The sequence below is a fragment of the Nipponia nippon genome, unplaced genomic scaffold (assembly GCF_047370975.1).
Source record: "Nipponia nippon isolate SJK-2023a ecotype South Korea unplaced genomic scaffold, ASM4737097v1 scaffold_11, whole genome shotgun sequence".
NCBI classification, from domain to species: domain Eukaryota; kingdom Metazoa; phylum Chordata; class Aves; order Pelecaniformes; family Threskiornithidae; genus Nipponia; species Nipponia nippon.
In genome coordinates, this window is record NW_028262302.1 from 31,052,479 (window position 1) to 31,076,292 (window position 23,814).

Genomic DNA, 23,814 nt, shown 5'->3' on the forward strand with positions numbered 1-23,814 from the left:
CCAACCCCCGCCCCGTCCCACCCCCTCGTCCGCTGCGGCGGCTCCCGCGGGGACGACGGGAAGGCTGGGCGGTGCGGGAGGAGGAGGAGGCGGCGGCGGCGGCGGAGGCGGGCGGGAGGGAGGGAAAATGGCGGCGACGGCGGGTCCGGCGCAGCCCTGGAGCGCTGAGGAGCTGCGGAGCGAGGCGCTGCCCAAGAAGGATATCATCAAGTTCCTTCAGGAGCACGCAGCCCAGGCGGTAAGGCCGGGATGATGGGGGGGGGGGGGGTGCGGGTCTCTCCGCCGCTCACCGGCGTGTCTTGCAGTTCCTGGCCGAGCACAAGCTGCTGGGGCAGGTGAAGAACGTGGCCAAGACGGCGAATAAGGAGCAGCTCATCGCGGCCTACACGCAGCTCTTCCACACGCAGGTGCGGGGCCGGGGCGGCGGGGCCGGGGGCTCGGGGGGCCGGGCCGGGCGGTGGCTGACGGCTGCCGCCCCCTTCTCCCCTCAGCGGTTTAAGGGCACGGAGGGCGCGGAGAAGGCGGTGGAGAAGGCGAAGCCCGCTAAGGCAGAGGAGGCCAAGGGGAAAGCGGCCAAGCCCGAGGAGGCTGCGGAGGAGGTCAGTGCGGCACCTCGCGTGGTTCGGGCGATCGTGCGGGCAGCCGAGTTAACCAGGGCTTCAAAAGCTGGTTGCAGCAGGGAGTGTGGTGTTTGTGTCTTAACCTTACGCAGCTTCTGTAACTTGAATTAGTGATGGGCCCTGTGCGTCTCTCCCAAAGCCTGTCTTTGCTGGAAACTGCGCCTGTGCTGCTACATTTTCCCCCAATATTACAGCACTGCAGTAACGCATGAACGCTGTAAAATGTGCCATTCACTAACACTGCATGTGTTCATTCGGTGCCTTGAACTAAGTACTTGTTCAGTCTCGAATGTAGTTGGTCTGAGACTAGTTAATGCAGCAGTCATAACTCTGTTTTTATAAACTTAGGGGCCACCAAAGTATACAAAATCAATTTTAAAGAAGGGTGATAAAACCAACTTTCCGAAGAAAGGAGACACTGTTCATTGCTGGTATACAGGAAAACTGCAGGATGGAACAGTCTTCGATACCAACATTCAAACAAGTAAGGTCACACACGTACTGTTCGGCTGTCGTTGCAAATGCAGGTAGAGGAAATCAGCTGGAATCGTTACGGAGCCTTGGGCAAGCGTTTGCTTCTGGAAGGTGTGCGTGGCGGGAGTCCTGACAAACCGCTCTTGCCATCGCGTTGTTGAGCTGACCGGGGGTGTCCCTGCAGTCTGCTCCTGGAGCCCGATTTTCCATGAGGGAATGCAGGGCAGTATTTTAGGACTGGCTGGTGTCAAGTGACACTGCTGCATCTTGCCAGACCTCACGTTTGGCATTCTCCAGGCCATAAATAATGTGAAATGCGGGGATTTAATCAGCACTGAAACTACTTCGGAGGAAAGACAGCTCCTGCTCGGGGAGCTTCCCTTATCTGTGGAACTCGAGCACCAACAGGGGAGCTGGCTTCTCTAAATAGACTGCCTTGGTGCGCTTCTGTAATAAACCCTCACACGTGGAGGCACTGGAACGCGAGTGGTTTCAAGTAGTCTGGTGTACCATATCCACTGCAGAGAGTACACTGGTGTTTATTTTTGTGGCAGTTTCTTAATCAGAGGATTTAGGTGTATGGAATTCTGAAACACTAGAAATGTTTTTCCAGCAGTGATGCCCAGCACTGAGAGGAGCAGCAGGGCTGCCACTGGAATACTGTCTGTGATTTATCGTACTTATGATGTTGTACGTTCCCTATTGACTCATTTTCCTTCACTAACGTGTTTATGACTTGTACCGTCAACTTCAGTAATTCAGAAATGAGTCTTTGAGGTTCACTGGATCAGCATCTGAAAGATGCTCGTCAACTTTAGCTCTTGGTGCAATGTGAACATTTAATAATGTTTTTAGTGCACAGCACTAAATTTTCCCATTAAAATCTGGCAGTGGACTAAATATTATAAGAACAGATATTCATGTAAAGCATGATTGTAATAGTAATTTTAGACAGAAGTATGGTGTGTGCTGGTGTGATGTTAAAGCAAATGAACATAAAACTGTTTTTCAGGTTCAAAGAAGAAAAAAGCAGCCAAACCTTTAAGTTTCAAAGTTGGCGTAGGAAAAGTAATCAGAGGTGTAAGTAAACCATTAACAACTCCCTCAGAATCCAAAACCAGTTTTAATTCTGCAAGATTTATGACTGGGGTACAAATTTTGAGCTGCTGTTCTTGTTGTGGAGGTGAACAAGAGGCAAGTTGAAAGTGTTTACATTGGCAGGATGCAATAGTTATTCTTTACGGATGTGTTCATCCACCTGCAGTGTCATTCCTCTTGTTAAGCAGTGTGTGGAAACAGTACAACGACTGCGTGTTCCCCGGGAGAGGCACAGCCTCCTGCGCGTCTGGTGCTCTGCACGACAGACAAGGTTCCCAGGGCTCCATCGCTCCCTGCGCGCATTCGGTGTGCTTTAGCCTGCCAGAAGGTTGTTTTGCCTCAGCATCTTCTTGGCATTTGCCTCGGCGCCTCTTCACGCGTAGTTCAGTTCACCCGTTAACTCTGAGCGGGGTGCTGAAACTCCACACTCCAGTTGCCACCCTGCACTGAAACGAGCTGCGGTTTCGAGGCGGTGACGCCTCTGCCCTGTCCGGCAGCGAGTGCTGCGGGGGTGGCAGCTGGGGGGGGCAGCAGCCAGGCGGACTGAAAGCCCTGGGTAGAAGAATCGAGTGTTCCGCACGCCCGTCTGCGTGCTCACGTCTTGCAGCCACAGACGGTGCAAGAACCGGGTGTGTCTGGGGGATCCCAGCTTCTCTGCAGAGCAAACCGTAGCGTAGCTATGAGGTGCTTAACTCTGTCTCGCTGCTGCTGAGCCAATGGTGAAACTGGTGGCTGTCTGCACAAGGTAGGAGTGCACGAAGGACCTTATGCTTACCTGACTGAAAAACGAACCCAACCCAACCCAGCATAATCTTCCATGCTGCTGCCGTGCAGGAAGGCGGCCTTTATGGGTGACTGGATTGGAACTGGGAAGGGGAAAATGCCCCTGGGCTTGCGGCCAGCACTGCAGAAGCAGCTGGGGCTTTTCTTCAGTCTCTTGGTGCAGCGCTCCTGTGTTTGCGTGGGTGCCAGATGCCTTCCTGAAGCAGTTACCGGGCAGGAGCTGCAGCTGTTCATTGTGAAATGCTGATATGGTGCTGCGCTGAACGCCAGCTTAGGGCAGCACAAGCGAGTCTTGAAGCGGGGCAAGCACCAAAATAAAATTAGTCTTGAAGCATCAGCCCTGAACAGGCGCTGATCCACTGACGCTGCAGAACGGGAGGGGAACGGGAGGCGGAGAGAGACGAGCCCCCTGGTGCCACACGCGGTGGCCTGCTGTGAAACGCATGCCGAGGCTGTGGATGCTTACACTGGAACGAGGATGTCGCTTCGTTGGCTCACCAATGTCGTCACAGCGTAAAAGCGCGGATCTGAACTGCGAAGCACGGCACGGGCGGCTGTGGGAGCAGGGAGCGTCAGCCGGGGGGGCGCTGCCACCCGTAACAAGAACGTGAAGCTGCCGCGCGGCGCAGGCCCTGGGGCGAGCGTGCGGGAGGGTGACGTGGTAGTGCGCAGGTACTCATAGGAGCAAACTGGGAAAGCATCCTAAATGCACTTTTTCTGAAGCTCTGTAGGACTGCGGTGTTCTTGTGGTGTTTGTTTGAGTTTGCTTTGTTTATTTACTTTTGGTTTGTTGATTTTATTCCCCCCGCCCCCCTCCAGTGGGATGAAGCTCTCTTAACAATGAGTAAAGGAGAGAAGGCTCAACTGGAAATTGAACCCGAGTGGGCATACGGCAAGAAAGGGCAGCCCGACGCCAAGTATCCTTCCACAATCGGTTCCTCATTAAGTACCTTGGAAATGCGTGGTGGAAGAGAGCGCTTTATGGGCAGGGATATAATGGGGGGGAGCATTCGCTTGTTACTCGTAGCAGGCTGAGAATGTTAAGAAATATAAAAAACCCCAGTGAACTTAATGGGCGGGTGCAATTGCCCGTTTGTTTAGAAGGAAATCTCCCGTAGGGAGTACTGCAGAGGAGAACTTGCTGCTGTTTGCTGCCTGCTTTTTTACTCTGGCTGCTTCCACATGCTTGTTCCGGCAGCACGGATAGGGACACTAAGGAGGCCGGTGGGGAGGAGAGGTACCTGCTGCCGCTGCAGAGAGCGGGTGCATCTTGGCTGGGAGAGCTGCCTCTGGGATACAGCTGAAACGAGGGATGGAGCGGGCGATCGTGCAGCGGTCTGTGCAGGCACGTTTCTTTTTTTACCTTCCAGAGGAAGGGCAGTGGTTGTTCTCTTGCTCGAATCCTATGTCACGGTAATTTTGAAGGGCTGTCTAGAAATCCTTCCCCCTGCAGTACCGGAGGGCAGTCTGACCTCCCCCCGGAGGCAGACCAGTGCCTCCGTCCCAAAAACGGAGACGCCGCTGCAGCCGTTCAGGTAGGACTCAGCTGCTGATCTTCAGAGGAAGGGGAATTAGGAGAAGTTTGTCTTAATACGGGCGCATCCGCCGAGCCGGTACTGAACGTCTCCTGAGGACTCGTGTTGGGCAGCAGCTGCGGTGCCGTGGGGAATCCGAGATGGGAGAGCGGGTCAGTGAAATGTGAAACTGCCGCAGGAGAAAGAGGGCAACAGGTGGTGACCGCTCACCACCACTGACCGGTAACTGGGGGGGGGTTGTTCCATGTTAAAGCTTCCTTAACTTGTGCTAACAGGATTCCACCAAACGCAAAACTTTTCTTTGAAGTGGAACTGGTGGATATCGAATGACCGGAAGAGTTTCCTTCGCTGCTGGGAATCGTTTCTGATCAAGAAAGCTTCTGACAACTGCAGTTTTGCTCTTGTAACTTCAGGATATAGTTACAACTGTGGCCTTGTATTGAAATCAAGTTTGTTTTCCCTGCCCCACAACTGCTGTACAGTAACATACCACTAAAGAAACCTAGTTTATACATGCAAGTGACTTCACTTTTTTGTGTATATCATCACCTTAAAACTTCTTTCTCTTGCTCTGGGGGAGAATCGCAGAGATCTCCAGCGCCCGTGACAGGCGCAGCAGGCTGTCCTCCTTACCCCTTGCTGTGCTGAGCCAGCTGTTGCTGCCAAGCGTGTACTTTGATACCTAGCTCTGGTCTTCAGCTGTATCTTCTGCCTAGCTGCTGAGTTTCACAGCAGTGCTCACCCCGCAACCTCAGTTAACCTAAAACGTTAGAAGAGGGGAAGAGGAAAAAAATTTATGTTCTACACACTAAATTTTCCTTTAAAGGTGTTTTCTAGACATGTCCCCCCCTTCTAGCCAAGAGCCGTACGTGCCACAAGCATTCCCGAGGCGTTCCCGTAGCCACAGGAGTAGTTTGAACAAAGAGGGGTTGAGCTGAGACTGGCGTTCTCGCTCCTGGCTTGAACGAGGCAATCCAAGAAAGCTCAGAGGACTACTGAATTCCTTGCTTTTATTACAAAAATGGGAATGATCACTTTGATCAAAATGAAAAAAGTTTGCTCACACTGTGTACATGAAAAACTCTAAATACAAAAATCATCCCAAACACAGTTTGTGCTTTTCAGAAAAGAATGCAACATCATTTTGCACTGCATTTTAATTTTTGACCCCCACATAGAATAGAAAACAGACGTCGCAGCGTGCAAAGCCTGCCGTCGTAATCTGCGGAGCTTCAGTCGCAGCGCCGTGGACAGAGCGGTCTGGGTTTGCAGGCCGGGGCACGGGAGAGATCTCGCGCCAGAGCAGGTCGCAAGGCTGCGGCTGGAGAGCGGGGCGGGGCAGGGCAGGGCAGCCCGGCTCCGGCTGCTCCCCGCAGCGGCCCTGCTGCCCAGCTGGGAAAACAACCACCAAACCAACCCCTACAGCTGTACTGGGTAAGTCTATGGAATCATTATGAGACTGAAAAAAAAATCTTCAGATATCTCCATAAATTAGTGCAGGGAATTAAAAAAAAAAAAAAATGCATTTATGGTAAACTAGAATTGTACAGAGATGCCATTTATCAGTTACCGGCACACGAATCTTCACACATACCCTGTGAACATCAGCTCATTTCACATGCAAAAGACCAAAAAGCAGGTATTACAACAGTTCTTTCACATCCCTAACTTAGAAAAATATATTTTTTTTTTATTCCATCTTTGTTGAAACTGCAGCACAGTGAACTTCACTCACTCTTCGGATCAAGTCGGATGATAATACTGTCCGTAATTCCATGCGTTCTGGTAATTGTACTAGGGGAAAAAAAGAACACGATAACGTAAGTCAGCCGGCCCGTGCTCCAGGAAGGTGCCCGGCTACAAGCTACCGATGGCTCCGGAACGGCGCAGGCAAGTTTGCCCTTCTGTACTTTTACCAGTTTTGCACGGAGCGGCCAGCGTGGCTGTGCCGGCGCCGACGTGCCCGCGTCGCACAGGAGGCTGGGGTCGCGGTAGCTCTCAGCCAGGCTTCGCCTGCAGCCCGTGCCGCCGCCTGCCACGCGGGGTGGAGCGAGGCAGGGCGCTCCTCCGCAGCGCAAGGCCCTGAACTCAGAACCACCTTAAAGCTCGGCTTTGTCCTGGAGGTGAAACTTCCAGCTGGAAGTCAGCCTTGTCAGGGAGGTAAGCCTGAAGTGCGGTTCAGTGGGAAGCCCCGGGTCAGATTTGTACGGAGGGTCAGCGCAGAGGCTGTACTGTCGCCCATAATGGTTTCAGTCACGTAATAAACACGCACACGGTCAGTCTTCCAACACAGGGCAGGGCAGAGGTTCACTCTGGCTCCTCAGATCCCCGCTTTGGTCCCTGCTCTGTGGCTCCTGCCACCTCCCTTTTGACAGACTCTCCTAAGCGGGAGGAAAAAGGGAGGGAGCAGAAGGTAACGGAAGCACAAGTCGTCCGTTCTAGCTCCCTGCCCGCTGCTGCAGCACACCCACAGGACGGGAGCGCCAGGGCGGGCGCCTCAAGTGCCCCAACGCGGGTGCCTCTGAAGCCATCAGAGGCCGTCACCGAGACGGCTCCCGCGGCCTCGCTGCAGCCAGCCGTACCCCAGCTCCCCCAGCTGAGCCTGGGCAGGCACTCGGCGGCGCAACGTCCTCGGGCGAGCACGAACAACGCCTCCACTCCTCAGTGTTTCTGTCTGCCGTTCCCAAGTGGACTGTGAAACGCACAGAAGGCAGGCAGCGCTGGAGTTACCGAGTCAAGCGCAGACCGAGATCTCCACCAGCACTCCAAGTCCGCTATTCCCACGGCTCTGTCTGAAAACCTGGGGCGTTTTTCCTGGCCTAGCGCTGAGCAGAGTCTCCCCACGCTGGAGAGACACCTTTCACCACCTGACCTTGGAAAGGACACTTGACCTTGATGCGGGCAACCCTGAACCACAGTTACAGAGCGGCCCGCCTGTCCCCCATCTGCGAGCGCTGTTCTCGCTGGCTTGGCAGCCTCCCTGCAGTCTGAACAACAGCTCCCATCAAACTGCCTCCGCAGAAGTTTCAGTTGGACCCCCTGCGACTCACGGCTCGGAAGAATGAGCATTCCAAGCCTGCGTTACCCAGCTCTCATCCCCGCTGAGGGGCACCAGCAGCACCCACCCTTACCAGTGTTCATCTCCCGCAGGAAGGCAGGTGCTGAAGCTGTGACGGTACAGCCTGCCCCTGGGACAAGTCAGAACACAAAACGGACTCTCAGTCTAGAAAGCAGCTGAGGAAACGCTGGAGGCTGCTGCTGCCACAGGCAAGAAGAGGAAACCAAGGTCCGGTATTACTGATTCACTCTTTAAGCCCTATGGGGGACAAGCCAAAATGCCCGGCAAGAGCAGCCCCAAAAGACAAGCTACGGAACAGGCCGATTTGGCACGCGCTAGGCACCAGCGCAGTAGAACCCAGACCGAGACATCACAGGAACTCCTGGTCAGAGAAGGTAACTATCAAACCCCACAGCGCGTTGGCATCCCGAGGCGACTCCTGGGCAAAACGCTTCAGCACGGCACGGAGCTATCCCCCTTAGCCAGCAGCGTCCTCAACTGCCGTCACGCTTCCCTTCACGTGAAGAGCTAGCCACCGAACTGCTCGCCTTGCTCCACACTAGAGAGAAATATTCTACACTTGCACAGCAGCCCAAAAAGGGATCAACAAAAACAAAAGCTAAATTTTTATTCCAAACTTTCCTCACCAGCTGACACTGGGCCACAGAGAAACGTCACTGGGAAATCCGCATCATGCACGGATTCAGAATGCGCACGTCAAAGGAGGGAACCGAAGCACACGCCTACCTGGTACCAGGCGTTGTAGTTATACGCTGCCTGATTGACTTGCATGTCTCCATCCATCATCTGTGCTGATGCCAAAGTGGGGTCATCTGTGAGCATTTTCTTTTCATCCGGCTCCTCTGATCTGTGAAGTGAATATTTGCTGGTAAATGGTATCTCAGATCAAATTCTGAGCGTGTCTTCATGTGAGAAATGTTATAACGGACAAGGGTAAGTAGTATTTTCAAACTTGGTGCCCTGTCCAAACAGGCTAACAGAATTTGGTTTAGAGAAAGACAGTAGTATATTGTGCTTCAGAACAATCGTCTGGTTTTTAAATTGTTCTGGTGCTCAAACTGAGACAGCAAAAGCATGTTTCTGCTTAGAGACTGAGTTATTTTTACCAGTACTGTTTAATTTTTCTGCGATACGTAATTCAAAAAGTTATTTTCCAGTAAATCTGTTTCCAAATATTTTAGCCAACCGTATAGCCCTATTTAGTATATACTTTAAGTGATTAAAAAAAACAGTGATTTTGTTCTTGCAAGCAGTAGGTTTAAAGCTGAAAACACAGAGGTGTATATATTCATAGATCAAAGGAAAAAAAAAAAGTCTCCAAGACTGTTCTGTGAACTATTTTTAAAGCGTTTCCAGAGTGCTTTGCATCAGCTGTAGTTCAGCGCAGTACGTGCTCCAGCTACCCCACGGTGCATCACCTATCAGGCTAGTTCATACCCCCGGCGAACAGACTTCCTACCCGTTCTCTGCTCTCCTTTTTAAAGAGTCCTGCTCCTTCAGAAGTGCTTGATGTTCGTCATAGGCATCCAAAAGCCTGAGGGAGACAAAAAGAAATAAAGCTTTGCTCACCATTAAACGTTTTAAATATGGGAGCAACCACTTTAAAATGTCTACTTTAAACTGTAAAAACACAAAAACATTCCACAACAAACTCAATCATAATCAAGTTTTTATCAGTGACCCACCATGAAGATGGGAAAGCCAAAAAATTTAATTTGAAGGGGGGTTCCACAATGCATAGTGAAAAATTTTCTGTGAGCTCAACTTCGATCACATTTCATGCAGTTCTTCTATAAAGTTTCTTTATAAAGAAGTTTTCTAAAGCTTATTTGTGATACAGCTGCTTCTTCCAGCGACTGCACTCCCTCAGCTGCGTGCTGATGCCGTCCATAGCGGCACTGATGTTTAGGAATCAACATTTCTTTACATACTGGAAATGGGCATTATACAAAATTATAACAATTCCAAAGTAGCACCTTACAGCCTTCTCCCAAACAACGCGGGAAGCATAGGTATATTTAATGCAGCACAAGAGAGTCATATGATTTATATATCACGTATAACCATATACTGCTGAGTGAAAGAGTAATACGTCCATTTCCTAGCTGAAATTCCCACAAATAGCTAAATATCATTTCACCTGCTGCATACCACACTTTACAAGGTATCACATGAAAACCGCTTCCTCTGTCAATGTTGCTCTTTGTGAAAACCTTTTCTTGTGCTTATTCTGTGCGCTGGTATTATCTGGGAACTGAAAACTTCATTTTGCTTGGTCTATCTAGGATCCCAAACTTGCAATGCATGGCTGCCACGCCAGTTATAATGGTCAGAGTCAGCAGAAATTAAGGACAGCTATTGTTAAAAAACACAGAAAGCAGAAAAACTAACTCACGGTTAGTCCTTCCAAGTTATTTCACTGCAAAATGTAAATAAAGGTACTTCATAAAAAAAGGGATCATTTTCTGAAAAGATATTCCTATTTAAAAAGAGGTATTTGGTTTAGAAAAGCAGCTATCCCCCAACAAAGAGCAGATGGCACAAAAGAAACAATTTAATGGATGCCACTAACCCTACCCCTTCCCCACTGCTCTTACAAGCGCTTTTTGGGTGACCCCGATTTGGCCACTGCACAGGTTACATCTTACTTGTTTACATCAGAACCGAAATCTTCAAGAAACTCCACTTTTCGCTGAGAAAACGTAATCCTCATTTTTATAGCCAATGCGCCATTGACAGCTTTATCAAAACAGCTCAAGATGTTTTCTTCGTTTTGCTTGAGATCGCCACTGTACTCCATTTCAAGTAAGTTGAGATACAGTTTCGTATTCTCCTGTTCAAAAGATGTAGTAAAAGTTGTACATCTGAGGTCATGTGAGGTTTTTTTAACGTTGAACGTGCGTCTACGGGATGCATACCAGAACATTTACATCATAAATACATGCTAGAATAGTCAATAAAAAGATTTTCTTTTTACAGTGGTCATCTTTGACCCGGTTTGTTTCACAACTAGAAGTGATCTAACACTACAAAACCAGATGTCACGCTTTGCTAATAGGAAGCTAATAGTATTTGGAGTGCTAAAGATTTCTGTGGTTATACAAAACGATCTACACACGATCAATCTTGTTCACGTTGAGATGTGAACACACCTATAATATTTAAGATTCTAAAAAGGAAAAATGAAGGCATGAAACACACTGTGCTTCTGAAGAAAAAAATTTGCAAACTTCCAGCTCTGCAAGCTGCAAATACGGCAACATCAGTTTAGAGGGACTGGTGTCTCCATTTAGTAATGAAACACTACGTGCAGTTACAATTCCTGTCATCATTGTTGCCGTGTTTTAAAAAAAAAAAAAAAGGTTCAGAAAGAGAGGAAAAATACCAGGGTCATTTGTTTGTTTGTTTGTTTTTTAAATAGAGCAAAGAGGGAACACATACTTTGTCAATTTCTATGGCTTCTGACAGCACTTTTCTTGCCTTTGGAAGATTTTTCTGTACTTTGAAGAGGTGTCGAGCTAATTTGATGGCATAGAACGACGATTCGCTAATTGATTTGGCGTTCCTAACAGCATCTTCAAGCAGGTGTTCAGCTTCTTCCATGTTTCCATGTCTGCGTTCTAAGCTTACTCTTCGTAAGCGAATCATTGCTAGCCCTAGAATGCACTCTTCAAATGTCTTCAAGATTCTTCTTGCTTCGTCGATGTTGCCTAAAACACCGGTGAAGATGCTTTAAGATATGAGACATCCAACAGCCTCTCAACACCAGAATCCCTCCCAGCAAAAACCAACGTTGCTCTTACCCTGCTGCTCCTCAAAGGCAGCCCACAGCATGTGAACCATTGGTTTCTTAGGAAGATGTATTGTGCAAGCCCTGCTGTAGACATGCCTCACTCCTTCAATACTATGATTCTCCATGTATTTGGCATACTATAGTTGAAAACAGAGCAGAGATTCAAAAATTTAAAGCTTGTATTTGTCTTTAAAAACATGACAGAACGATAAAATTCTTTTGTTTAAACCCATTCAGCACCTTTATTGAACCACTAGACTAGTTTCTGTAAGGAAGGACGTAGAGAGGCAACGAAGTTGGCATATGCAGCAGTCAAATCTGGTTGCAAGCAGACCATCTCCTAATGCAACAGATATAGTTATATATGAACAACATTCCACAAGAGTACAAAAGGTTAGTCACTAGATCAATGTATGCAATCGGGAGCAGCTAGGTGGTAAACCACTTCCCTTACCTTAATCCAGAAGTCCTCATAGAGGGCACATGAAATAACACATCTTTCAAAGAGGACCACAACTCGTTCATGAGTGCCATTTTCTATCTCAAATTCTAAGTACTCTTTCCAGTTTTTCAGCTGAATTTTCTCCAGAGGTTTTACATGAAAGTAAGGCCTCTTTATCTGCAAGAGTCACAGTACGGCAACTTACGACTAATAAGCATAGCACCAAGTTGCTTAAAAAACCCAAACAAACAGCCTCACACCATTCAAGTAATGCCATTTAAATAAACAGGGCTTCAGAATGATGCGTCATTATCTATTCAAATAAGTCTGCTGGGGTTACCCAAGTACTGATCAAGAGATTTTGCTGACAATTACATTCTAGGCCAGTAACTTGTTTTTCTAGAAAGCTTTTTCAGTGCAAGTGTTTACAGAAGCTGAGAAAGAACTCAATGCAGGTACTCCCTTGCAAACCCGCGGTCGCCACGTAACAATGACATTATAAACAAGAATTAATATTGTCCACAGACATACAAGTAAAGTACTTACTGCTGTACTAGCGCATATCCTACAAATTAAATTCAAAGTTTGGTTGAGAAGCATGACAAGGAAAGACAGAGCATTGAACTGAACTTAGTATTAAACATTTACATTAGGCCGATCATTCCAAGAGCTAGCAAGATTGCATTTTTATTGATGACTACAAGGAGCTGGGTAGGACAGAGTGCAGCACAGAAAATTTAAACATTGGTTTGAACTAAACGTAGTAAAGCATCCTTCCAGAGATCCTGTGCTTTTTCTCTCCTTCATCTTTAATTTCACCCGATTATTTCTCTCCTTACTGCAATTCCATCTCGGATACAAATACATACAAATGGATAAAGAACTTACAATAATTAAGGAGTAGCATTCAATTCTTCAAGGCCACCTGAAATCTAAAGCCAATCACCCCCTTCATGCTCCTCACTGAACCCAATACTCTTTTTCCATTTTGACAAATTCACAGGTACGTTGTTCCTGCTGAAGTAGCAGTAAAACAGGTCTAAGCGGTCTCCTTCACTTCCATGACATGTTGCCTATCTACCTCATTTCTGCCCGTCATAAAGACATGTTTAACTTTCAAACTCCTCATACATCCAACACGTTGGTGTCTACAGAGCAGATATACTCTCTTGGCAGAAAAAGCATTGATTCTGGCTAGGAGCAAGAGAGGACACCTTGTTTCTTACACATTTTCTGCACCATGTTCACAGTTTTAGCATTCTCCCAAGTTTCAATAATTCGTAGCTTAAGGTCTCCTGAGCCAAGAATACCTGTACTCACATAACCGTTTTCCACAATACATCAGCATATTTGAGGCTCCCCTACTCGAGGGACGCGCTTTGTACGCTCCCCTTCCTTCTACGACAGGCACCTGGTGCAAAAGGGACCCTGCGCCCTGCAGGCCTGGTATCAGCACTCCAGGCTGCTGTACGACAGGACAGGTAACCCCGGAGCTGGGCTCCGTTCTACTCCACGGCGCTGGGACTGGCTCTGTACTACTTTCGAGTTCCTTTGGCTTACAAGGTACCTGGCCTAGTCCAACAAAGCGCGATACCATAACAGTTCTGACATCACGTAACCCAGTAAGGAGTCTCTGAAAACCTGTCCCAACTGTTTAATACAATGTACTTTTTAAAAATGAAAGTAAATTTAAAACAAGAACCATGTTATGCAGTAAGGTATTTGCCAGGAAGAAAAAAAAAAAATGAAAGACTGAAAATTAAAAATTCAGGTTGTTTTTTCAAAAGTAACCAAACAATTGCACACAGAATGAGTTCTATATTTGCAGTGATCAAATGATTAGTTTAATTACTTTAAATACATTGTACATAGGAGCTGCATGTTATGATGGCTGCTTTTGGAAAACAAAAGTTAACTGATTTCAGGTTTAAGACTGTAATGTTAAAATACAAAAACATACAAATTTCATTCTCCTTTTAGGATAGGCTTTCCTTTTCAATTAGAATTACCTTCATTCCCTTATTATTTTGCAATGCCCCACATGCATAAGGCAGTACTAACTTACATAGCATTTCATGCGTATTTAAAGACTGCTTCATAAACAATACACCATCTTGCCCCTCTCCAAATACTGCTTAAAGATTTTGAAATCGTCAGATGACAGAATTGACCTGACCAGTCACCTTTTCACACGAAAAATGGCAGAGAAGTGAAACTTGATCTTTGTTCAAAGCCCCACAACAGTTTGAATTGTAAGGCCTAACTGTTACTTAAAAATCCTAGCTCCCAGTCTTATGCTCCAAACTCTTCGCATGCTGCCTTACATAGAAAAGCCAAACTTACCGCTTCTTCAAACGTCCACCTCTTACTGACTTCATGTTCATTGTGGTTAAACATTTCTTGATGAATCTCAATGATTCTGTGCCTCATGTTTTCTATCTCTGTGACCAGCTAAAACATAATTTTTAAAAATGTAACACAGGTAGACACCACATCACCTTTGTAAATGCATGTTATGATGACAGTAACATGCGCAAATTAGAAGTATCACAGGTGCATTAAACGTCACCCTGAGCGGCCAGGGGAAGGGATGGGATGCTGCCCTGGCCCTTAGTGCAACCCAACGGAATTGGTTTTCTGTCTGAAGTTTTGCTCTTATGTTAAAGACGATTGAGATTAAAGCCGAATTTGGATCCAAGCCAAACTTGGTTTCAGCATGTGCACATTTTCACAGTCAGCAATTCCTCTGGATGGCTCCAAGTTTTCGTATGCCTCTGAAGGCTAGGAACCTGCACAGGCTATTGCTGATGAAGAGCTTGCTTAGACCACAGCTCCTAACCTGTTAACTGGAATAATGAATTCCTCAAGTTTTGTACATCACTTCTTTAATTTTTTAACTCCATTTCTTTAATACCTATGAAAACACTGGAAAGGTATGTCCAGTAGACAAAGGCAGTTATCGCATGAGCCACAGAGCAATGATATGCAAGAGAACTATGGGAACACCTCAGCTACAGACACACTAAACTGCCTGCAAATAAACTCGTCTCTCAGCCACAGAGCAAGGCAAGAAATGCCAACGAACACCCTCTGCGTCCGTACCTTGGCAGGGTCGGTTATATCTTCGGTACCAGAGGGCAGGTCGTCTCCGGGTTGCGCGTCCTCCCCGCTATGGCCGTTCACAGACGCCAGTTCTCTGCGCAGCTGAACAAACTGCTCAGTAGTCAGAAGGTCTCGAGGCAAGTTGTTCTGTATATGTTCTTTAAACCTAAGAATAGAAACAAGTCAACACAAATTTGATGTGTTATGTTGCAATACTCTGCATAACCAGAGCACAATAATAAATCCTAGTGGGGTTCTGCATTACTTTATCAATCTAGAGCAACACTGAGAATGCAACTTCTGACAACATACAGACAAAACACAACTTCTACTATCGATCAGACTTCAAAAGCTTCGCATTCTGAAGAGAAATGAAAGGGTGATGAACTTCAGTGGCGAAGACAGACCACTCGCCACATAAAATTGATGGCGCAGGACAAGATCAGTTTTAGAGGAAAATACTTTATTTCCAAAACCAAAAGATCGGTAGATCTTACGGGGAAGACTGGTGCATAATTTAACTAAGGCTTCTGGTTCCCTCTTAACCTCTCCGTATTAATGCAGAATTCTACTATCTAAAACTTAACCAAATATTTCTCTTCAGTCAATTAAATCAGTGTTTCACCACACGCGAGCACTGCGTGAGGAATTAAAAGTTCAAAACTGCTCATTCTGATTTTTCAAAGACATCCTCTCTTCTTCCTCACAATTCCAAGGCCTTCCTTTATTCCAGAGCAGAAATTGTGAATTTACCTAAAACCAAATTCCTAAAATGCGTATCAGTACAATCAGTCAAACTGCACGAGTACATAAATAAGCATATAGAACTCAGTAACTATCTCAAGCTCTTGTTCTGAGTGAACATTTTCACATTTACACAAGTAGGTTAGCGGTGCTTAAGAAACTCATAGCATTAACTAAATCTTTGTTTTCTCTTTACCTCTGGAAATGGTGACTGTAGAGTTGTGTTGGAATTCCAAGGATGCGGTCATATATGGACGTAACTTCCCTCAGGTTCCCCTGTTCGTTTTCCCAGTTTATGTACATTTCCCATAGCCTGTCCGAACGGAAATCTGTCCCAGCAGCTAGGACTGCATGTTCATAGGCTCTGAAAAATGAAATGATTTTACAGTTGTTTCTGGATATGGTGACAGAACAAGGAAGAAAAGTTCTGGCTCTTATTTATTTAAAGATTGTGAGTGTCCTCATTTACTGGCAACCACACTTAATATTTAAATTCTTCAAAGTATTTTCTAGGTATCTGTGGCAAGATCTCTAGAATTTCAGAAAGTTCAAACGCTTTTTTCCTCGAGCACTACCACAACAGAACACATAAAGGCAACAGAAAAAGCCACTTGCAGGAACGCAAGATATTAAGAAAATAGAAAACCTTTACCACTTGTATCTCGTAAAAATTCTAAAACCATTACTTCAGCAGTTTAACACACAAAAGCTATACATCAATCATGCAGCTAGAAGCTGCTTCAGTTAAAGCTCAGTTAAGGTTTTGGGTCAAACTTTAGTCCAACCTCTTATTCAAACCAGAACCACTGCCAGCAACAGATGAGGTCAGACACATTCTAGCCATACCCTGAAAACCTCCAAGGAATTAAACTGCAAAAACTCTATGGGGAGCCTGTTCCAGGGCTGCACCAAGTACTTCCTAACAGCTAGTCTGAAGCTCTCAAGTCACAGCTTTTGACCCTTGTACCACATTGTATTGTCTACCCCTTCTTATGGAATTTGGCTCCATCATCTCTTAAAAGTCCTTAAAGTAACTGCAGGGCGTTATTAGCTTGCCCCTTAGCTGAAACGTGTTAACCCGATTACACTGCTATGGAACCGTGCGTATAGGCTTCTCGTATCGCTTAGTCTGCCTTCAACTTACCCTCGAATAGTACTGTTAGTTTCAGGATCAGCGGGGTCCAAGGTCTCCTTTAAGAAGTTTATATAATGTATCCAAAGATCAACACTAAGAGGAATTGCCTGAAGCCCTCTGCGATAAACCTATGAAGAGAACGTGAACTGTACTTCAAATACGTAATGGCGTCCTAATAGAGAGGCAACACTGTGTTATCCGGTGAACCTTAGAAATACTAATTACTGGAATTTTGTTTAAATAATCTACCATTACCATTTGGGTGGAGGTTGGATAGAACATGGCAATGTTCTGATCTCCACGTGCAGAGTCTTGATCTTCAAAGCGCAGCGGTCCCTGCATTCTGACCAGGTTGTGTGGGCAGGCTTTGGGGTACAGACCATAGGGCACAGACCCATTAGAGCATCATTGACAGCGTCTGACCAAAAATGCAATAAGATGTAGCAATTGTGACCAGCAAACCAACTATATTGTTTTGAAAATGAGTAATAAATGTAAGTGACAGAAAAGCCCTGCCCTACTTGTTAAGCTGCAGTGTAATACAGAGGCTTGCACTGCAAAGCTTGACAAACTGTAGAGGTTTAACGCACCTGCCAACAAAGAGAAAAAACATTAGCTACAAATGCCACAGACGTGACAAGTGCAAACAAAATCCCTACAAACCTGACCATACATGGCAGGTACTGGCAGCCAAATGACTTGCAGTAGGTTAGTCATTATTTGGCTAACAGGACCGATAGCAATAGCTGCGCCCAGCTACCTACATACCTCATCAGACTGTTTGACGTTGTCATGTCGCTTTTCAAGGTCTGCATACTTTTTCCAATATCCATAGCAATATGGATAATGCGTGAAAAACCTGTCAAATGCTTTCCTGGCAGCTGGCAAGTGGTTCTGCAAGAAATACACAATAAAAGCAATGAATCCTTTCCTTAAAAAAGCCTTCATGTTATTTTTAAAATGACCATTGTTTTAACATTGCCTTAAAAATGACTGGTTTTGCTTTGTGATCTCTGCTGATGACACTGGCAAGGGCAACTGTCTTAAAACAGTATCTACGAAAGCCTGATGTACAGTTCTAGATTTGTCACTGGAATAGCCACGCCTTGTTTTGGCTTTCTTTGTTTATTTCTGGAAAGCTAAGGAAAAAGGGGGCACGTACTAACCTCCTGCTCTACATACTGTAGTAGATATACCCATCCTGTGAAATCCTGGGGATTGTCCTCTACTACTTTCCAGAACTTGTCAAAATCTGGAGGGAAGGAAGCATCAATATCTGTTGTCTGTAAACTTTCAATATTTGGAATTTCACTCTCCTGCGTGTTCTCTTCATTCAAGTCAGGGGAACTGTCAGGTGATTGTTCCATCTCAGTTACGCTCATAATTTCTGTACTGAAGTCCATATGCTGTTCTTCTGTTGCTGTTTCAGCGCCATTGTCTGTGCTGTCATTGCTCACAGTTGGCTTCTCCTCCTCTGTATTATCTGCGTTCTCCATAGCTGAGGTTACTGTTGCTTCCTAGTACTAGATCCTGTGGAAACAAAAAGATTCGGTATTCATGCAGTGAAGATTCAAGTAGAACTTGATTGTGAATTATCAGCCAAGAGCCTCCCAAGTGCTTCAGGCATGCAAGCATTGCTTCAGGCATGCAAGTATTTCACCACAAACCTTCATCAATTAGATCTGCTTCAGTCTTGAGCCCAATTCACAATTAAAAAGAACATGTTAATAGCAGTCACACATTTTAACATCTGCACATACAAATCATTGTGATTTTTCCACACAATACAGTTTTCCTGCATTGAGTCTGGCAGAATTTTATTCCGAATAAAAAATTACATTGAAATTTATTCAATTCTCCTACTTAGTACAAATCAGTAACTTCTTTGCAAAATAAATATACATTAAAATGTACCCTCAACGCTTAGCTGAACTGGCTTAAGCAATACCTTTGCAAAGAAAAGAATTACTATCAGCACTAGACTCAGTCCACATTAACGATGTCTGCACAAACTAACCAGCATCAGACGACCACAAAAAATGTTTAGGCCAGCCCCTTAGATGCAGTCACTCTCTCCCACACACAACTCCTGTGTCAGGGGTTCCTCCTGCCCCTCAGGACAGACTCCATCTTCCTCCCACTCCTCATCCTGATCTTCCCGCCAGACACTGCTGCCCAGCCCTACCCTCCTCCGCCTACACCGGTCCAGCCTCCCTTGGCTGGGTGCTGCTCTGCCGAACAGCTCTCGGCCACAGCTCAGCTCGGCCTCCATGGCCCCGAGCCTGGGCGTAAGGCACAGCTGAACCTTCTCCACCTTCACGCTAGGTCCTAATGACTAGCGGATCCTAGGTAATACAATACCCATGTAGAACGCAATAGCTCTTGGCTGTGAATGTATTTTGGATGAAGAACAGCATAAGAACATCATCCTCAAATGCACTGTAGCAACTGCCACTCCTATTTCCCTTCGGTTCTCCTCAGAGGAGGTGGCAGCAAATAAGTTTTGCATTTAAAAAAAAAAAAAATCCCCACCCCTCTCTGTATCTCCAGAATTCTTTCCCACTGAAAGCCTGAAAAGGCAACAAACAAACCGCTCGCTTTCACTTCAACAAATACATCAATAAGCCATCAATAGTATAGCAGGAAAAAAATTCTTGACAGAAAGGAAAAACATCTATACCTTATCTTCAGCAGCTTCAACACATGAGATAACAGTTCCTGTTATCCTAGGAGTTCACCAAGCCAAGTCACTGTTTTTTAAAAGTAATTATTTCTGTTCTCCATTATATACATCATCTGGCAATCATAGAAATGCAATTTCTTTCCTTTAAGGTAAACAGTTCATGATTTTGTAACGTTATGTGGTATCTGTTCATAAAAATGAACAATTGATTCCATTTAAAAGTCATACAAACTCAATGTGACTACACAGAGCACTCCACTGCTTCTGCTCTACAGGAAGAGAGGACGCTTGTGTAAGATGAGCAGTTTATTTCATTAACGACCAGCTCTTCTCCACATCCTGGGCCACGCTAGAAAGCCTGCATCGAAAGCTGGCTTCTTGAGTGAGTGTTGGAGATGTGCTTCAATTTTGATTTTGAGAATAAACATAATTTCTAACCTAAGAAATTAAATATCAAAGCAGTATCACTGTGCCTTTACCAATACAACATACAGAAGAGATCTGCATCATTAAAAACAGCTGCTACCACTCAGAGCTTACCTCCGTAAAGATTATAAAATCAAGGCATAAGAGGAGTGTGTTATGCAAACTGCAGCCCCAACATTTGAAAGAAATAGTTTAAAGGATGTTTACAGCTCTAAAATTTTAGAAAGTTAATGCAATTGTTTTTAAACATGCAATAATTTATGACTTAAACTTATTTTGATATTTGACAGCTATTTTCCCATCTCTAACTGATTCAGAAGATGTATTCCAGCTTAAAACCCAACTCCTCCAAATCTAGCCGTCTTCAGATTACAGGGAGGGAAAAAAAGAAAGAGGGAGAAGCGGCACTGCATCACCTCTGCACGCCCAGTTTCAAACAGTCTGTTTGAGTTCGCTTCCCACGGAAGGCGTTCCAGAACGCCCCCAGGGAAGCAGGGTACACCCCGAACCCTTGCCGTACGGCCGACACCACCAGCCCTGCCCGGGACCGCAGGAACACCCCTCCATCCACGGAGCGACGAAGGCAGCAGGCACGGAGCTGACGCACACCCAGCGCAGACAACCACGTAACAGGGAAACTTAGTTCCAGGACTTTTTACATCACTCAGGCTGAATAACTAAATAAATGTATCAGATAACTACGTGCACTAGTTTTAAATAATTTATGTCAACATGTATTATTTAGCCTGTTTCAATTAAACGTTTGTTGCACATAATACTGGCGTTTATAAATATGAATGAACTAGTGGAAAACATGTAGGAAAACACGGGAAGGGGCGGCACCGAGGCATTTCAAGCCCCATCCGAGCCCTGCCCTGCTCTACCCGCGCCTCACGGCCCCGATAAGCAGCTGCTTGAAACTTCCCGGGGCCGGGCTGCGCGGGCGGTGCTGGCCGCCCCTCCTCTGCGCCCGCCTGCTACTTGTCCGCAGACCGAGCGGCTTCACAGCACGTGAAATAAAGATAAAACGTGCTCCCGCGAGTGCAAGCCGCGGGCAGGCCGGTTTCCCGGGTGCCGGCAGGGGAGGCTGCAGGGGGCAGCGGGGAGCCCCGCCACGGCGCGTCCTTCCCTCAGCCGCCGCCGCAGCCGCTGCCGCTCCGCCCGCGTGGCCGCCGGCCCGACCCCGGCGCCTTCCCAGGCCCCACCGGTGGCTGCGGGCGGTGCAGCCAGCCCCGGCCGACTCCCGCGACCGCCTCAGCCTCCCGCCGGGCCGGGCCACGCCAGGCCACACCAGGCCGGGCCAGGCCGCGCCGGGCCTGGTCCTCTCCCGATCGAGGCGCGCACCCCCGGGACCGATCGCGGGTCCCCAGCCGTCCCCTCCCCGCCGAAGGCCCACACCCCGCGGCCCGCCCGCCCCGGTACCTGCCGCGGGCCGGTGACCGCCCGCCCGCCGCGCTCCCGCCACCGCTGCCGCCGCCGGCCCTGAGAGAGAGCGGAGCGCGCCTGCGCGCAGAGCCCCGCGCCTGCGCCCCGCCCCCGCCGCGCATGCGCCCGCGCCGCTCCCGCGCCCGCGCCGCTCCCCCGCCCGCCCGGGCGCCGGCGGCTCCCGCCGTCCCCCCTCAGGGGAGGAGGCGGCGGCCGCAGCCCGGGGGCAGCGCTCGGTTCGTTCGCCTCAGGCTCCGTGCGAGGCGCCTACAGCACCGGCAGCGGGGGGGACGCGGCGGGGCGGGGCGGACAACGGCCGCCGCCGCCGCTTTACGGGCGCCGCCCGGGGAAGCGCCCGGGTTCGTTTCCCTCAGCGCGGGCGGGCGCGCCTCGCCGCAGGGGCTGTGCGTTCCCGCGCAGATGAGCGGCCCTCACAGCACCGACACAGCAGCCGCAGCAAGCTAACGCTGCGCAGCTCTGTACGCGGGTTAAAAAAAATACGTATTTTTCACAAATACCACACAAAACCCTGCCGTACTGTAAAATTCTCTCCAGGATTTTCTTCCACTTATCAATGTGAAGCTTAGTGTTAAAACGAGTCAAAACATGCCTATGCGATCAGTGTATTTATTCATTAGCAATCTGGCATCTGCTGCTACCGACAGGGCGCTGTGCTGTGTCTGCTGAAGGAAAGCACGGAGGAGCAGGAGCTTCCCCTCCGTCTCCGGGCCGTCCCCAGCGCCGTGCCGGCTCTCCCGCCGCAGCAACCGGCACCAGCGGCAGGGCCCCGCGCGCCCCCGTGTAAACGGCTGTCCCGCTGTCCCAGTCAGTCGGCTGATTCAGTTCCACGCACGCGCAGAGACGGTTATTTTAAGTTGCTATCTCCAGAAATTCTTCTAAGCTCTTCTTGATGTGCGGTGGCTGAGAGGCGGCGTGAGTTAACAGGCTTTGACCCATCTGTGCAAAAAGTGCTTTCGATAATTTCGCTGTGGCTGTCCGGATGTTTCCTCCGGCTCCAGGCAAAGAGCCGCTGTTCGTCATATTTCCCAGGAGGTGCCAAAGGACAGCTAGAACTTTTTGCTCCACAACGTAAGGCTTCCGTGGGTATAACTCCGTAACGAGATCTGCAAGAAGACAACTGGTCATCAGCAGCGCTTGAAGACTGTTTTTAAATACAATTCAGAAGTGATCCCCTGCTTTGAGAGGTGTTTAAAAGCACTTAATGTCGAATCATCTTCTCAAAGCAACTAACGCAGGAATGCTTGCTATGCACAAGAGCTTGTCTGTTGTTGCAACAGCATCAGCACTCCAGTAAAAGATACCAGCTTTCCCTACAAAGACCCCCTTTATCCTCTCTCAGGAGTTTACACAGCAGCACTGGTACCGCTGATAATTACAATTTTCCATTAAATTAAAACAAGTAAAAGTAACAAAGGGGTTTTTGATTTTTTTTTTTTTTTAGTTAGGATTATCATAAGGGCCTTTATTTCTCACAGCGCACTGTGTAACATTTGATATTTTATGATTTTCCTTCTATCTCAGAAATACACAGTAGGTATTTAAGGAACAAAGTAGCCTTATACTATAAATACATATAAGATGAAGCATTTTCCCTACTTAGACAATTACATCATGAATTAAGTATTTAATTTGCAAATGTTTGCCTTTTTGCTAGAATGGCCTCTTCTGATATATAATACAAACTACTCAAGAAAATCCCAGCAAGAGATGAACTGTTTAAAGGTTGGTGACTAACACATTCAGAAAGCGTAAATTTAGGAATATTTCAAGAACAGACTGTCCATTATGTTATTTAGTTCAATTTCATAGCTGCTACACACAGAACCACTCTGAAAGTAAGCCAAATAACGCCTGTTTGGTTCAAGCGTATTTCCCATAAAGACATCCCTTGTTCACTGAACACATCAAAGGAAAATTCTGCGCTTCTGTGAGTAATAACCCTCGATACCAAAATATGTAGGTACATTGTAATTAAAATTTGTCTTCAATTTTTAACCAAATTTGTCTTTGAACTTCTGACACCAGTTTAGGAAGAGCATTACGAGGTCTGCCATCTTTGTGGTGACTGCAGCTCAGCTTGCCAGCTTGTCTCCTTTACGACTGAACACCAACCTGTATTAGTGAGAGCCTTAAAATGAGAACAAGACCAACCGCAGAAAGTAAAAAGGTAAGAGAAGTAAAATTCAGGAGTTAGTAGGAGTCAGCCCTAGAGGACAGTTTATTTTCTGTGCTGGGAAACCTCAGAAAGTCACTCATTCCTTTCGTTTCTTCCTGGCAAGGGTATGCGGGAGCGAGTACCGTGAGAGGGAAGGTGACTGGAAGCAAGGGAAGCAGGCAAGCCTCCGCTCCGCAGGCAGCCGCGCCCCTGCCCCACGCAGGAGCAGGCGCGCGGGGACCCGGCTCTCGGTACAGTACATCCCGCTCGGTTACTGACAGAACAAAACTCATTACAAA

At 47.2% G+C, this 23,814-nt stretch overlaps 3 protein-coding genes and 1 non-coding gene across 19 annotated transcripts in view; 1 reads left to right on the forward strand and 3 right to left on the reverse strand.

Annotated features, from left to right (window-relative positions):
• Window positions 1–91: 91 nt before the first annotated feature.
• FKBP3 (FKBP prolyl isomerase 3) lies at window positions 92–5,029 on the forward strand. The gene is made up of 7 exons (XM_087746957.1): window positions 92–238; window positions 306–407; window positions 492–599; window positions 969–1,104; window positions 2,107–2,174; window positions 3,795–3,892; window positions 4,786–5,029. The coding sequence occupies exons 1-7, from the start codon at window positions 128–130 to the stop codon at window positions 4,838–4,840; spliced, it is 678 nt and encodes a 225-aa protein (XP_087603083.1). The 5' UTR covers window positions 92–127; the 3' UTR covers window positions 4,841–5,029.
• Window positions 5,030–5,132: 103 nt separating this feature from the next.
• Window positions 5,133–22,066, reverse strand: PRPF39 (pre-mRNA processing factor 39). Of its 14 annotated transcripts, XR_015702141.1 has the most exons (15): window positions 21,337–21,460; window positions 17,972–18,335; window positions 17,574–17,699; window positions 16,815–16,933; window positions 15,867–16,034; window positions 14,927–15,092; window positions 14,168–14,275; window positions 11,837–12,001; window positions 11,393–11,519; window positions 11,031–11,299; window positions 10,238–10,422; window positions 9,049–9,123; window positions 8,316–8,436; window positions 6,427–6,891; window positions 5,507–6,304 (listed from the first exon to the last, which is right to left on the reverse strand). XR_015702141.1 is itself a non-coding variant. In XM_087746941.1 (14 exons), the coding sequence occupies exons 2-14, from the start codon at window positions 18,299–18,301 to the stop codon at window positions 5,262–5,264; spliced, it is 1,968 nt and encodes a 655-aa protein (XP_087603067.1). In that variant the 5' UTR covers window positions 18,302–18,335; window positions 21,337–21,460; the 3' UTR covers window positions 5,133–5,261. The 14 variants fall into 14 exon arrangements, 12 of the variants coding, with proteins under 12 accessions (XP_087603067.1, XP_087603064.1, XP_087603066.1 ...); XM_087746941.1 differs by lacking the exons at window positions 5,507–6,304; window positions 6,427–6,891 and adding an exon at window positions 5,133–5,270; XR_015702142.1 differs by having other exon boundaries at window positions 5,507–8,127; window positions 8,216–8,436.
• On the reverse strand, window positions 10,844–10,929 carry LOC148056950 (small nucleolar RNA SNORD127). Its single transcript, XR_015702415.1, has one exon. It is a non-coding gene; the product is annotated as a small nucleolar RNA SNORD127 (small nucleolar RNA).
• Window positions 21,949–23,814, reverse strand: part of TOGARAM1 (TOG array regulator of axonemal microtubules 1) — a 44,556-nt gene continuing 42,690 nt past the window's right edge. For all 3 annotated transcript variants that reach the window (XM_087746935.1, XM_087746934.1, XM_087746932.1), the window contains one exon: window positions 21,949–22,463. In XM_087746935.1, coding sequence (XP_087603061.1) covers window positions 22,210–22,463 — 254 coding nt within the window. In that variant the 3' untranslated portion in view covers window positions 21,949–22,209. The remainder of the gene's footprint in view (window positions 22,464–23,814) is intronic.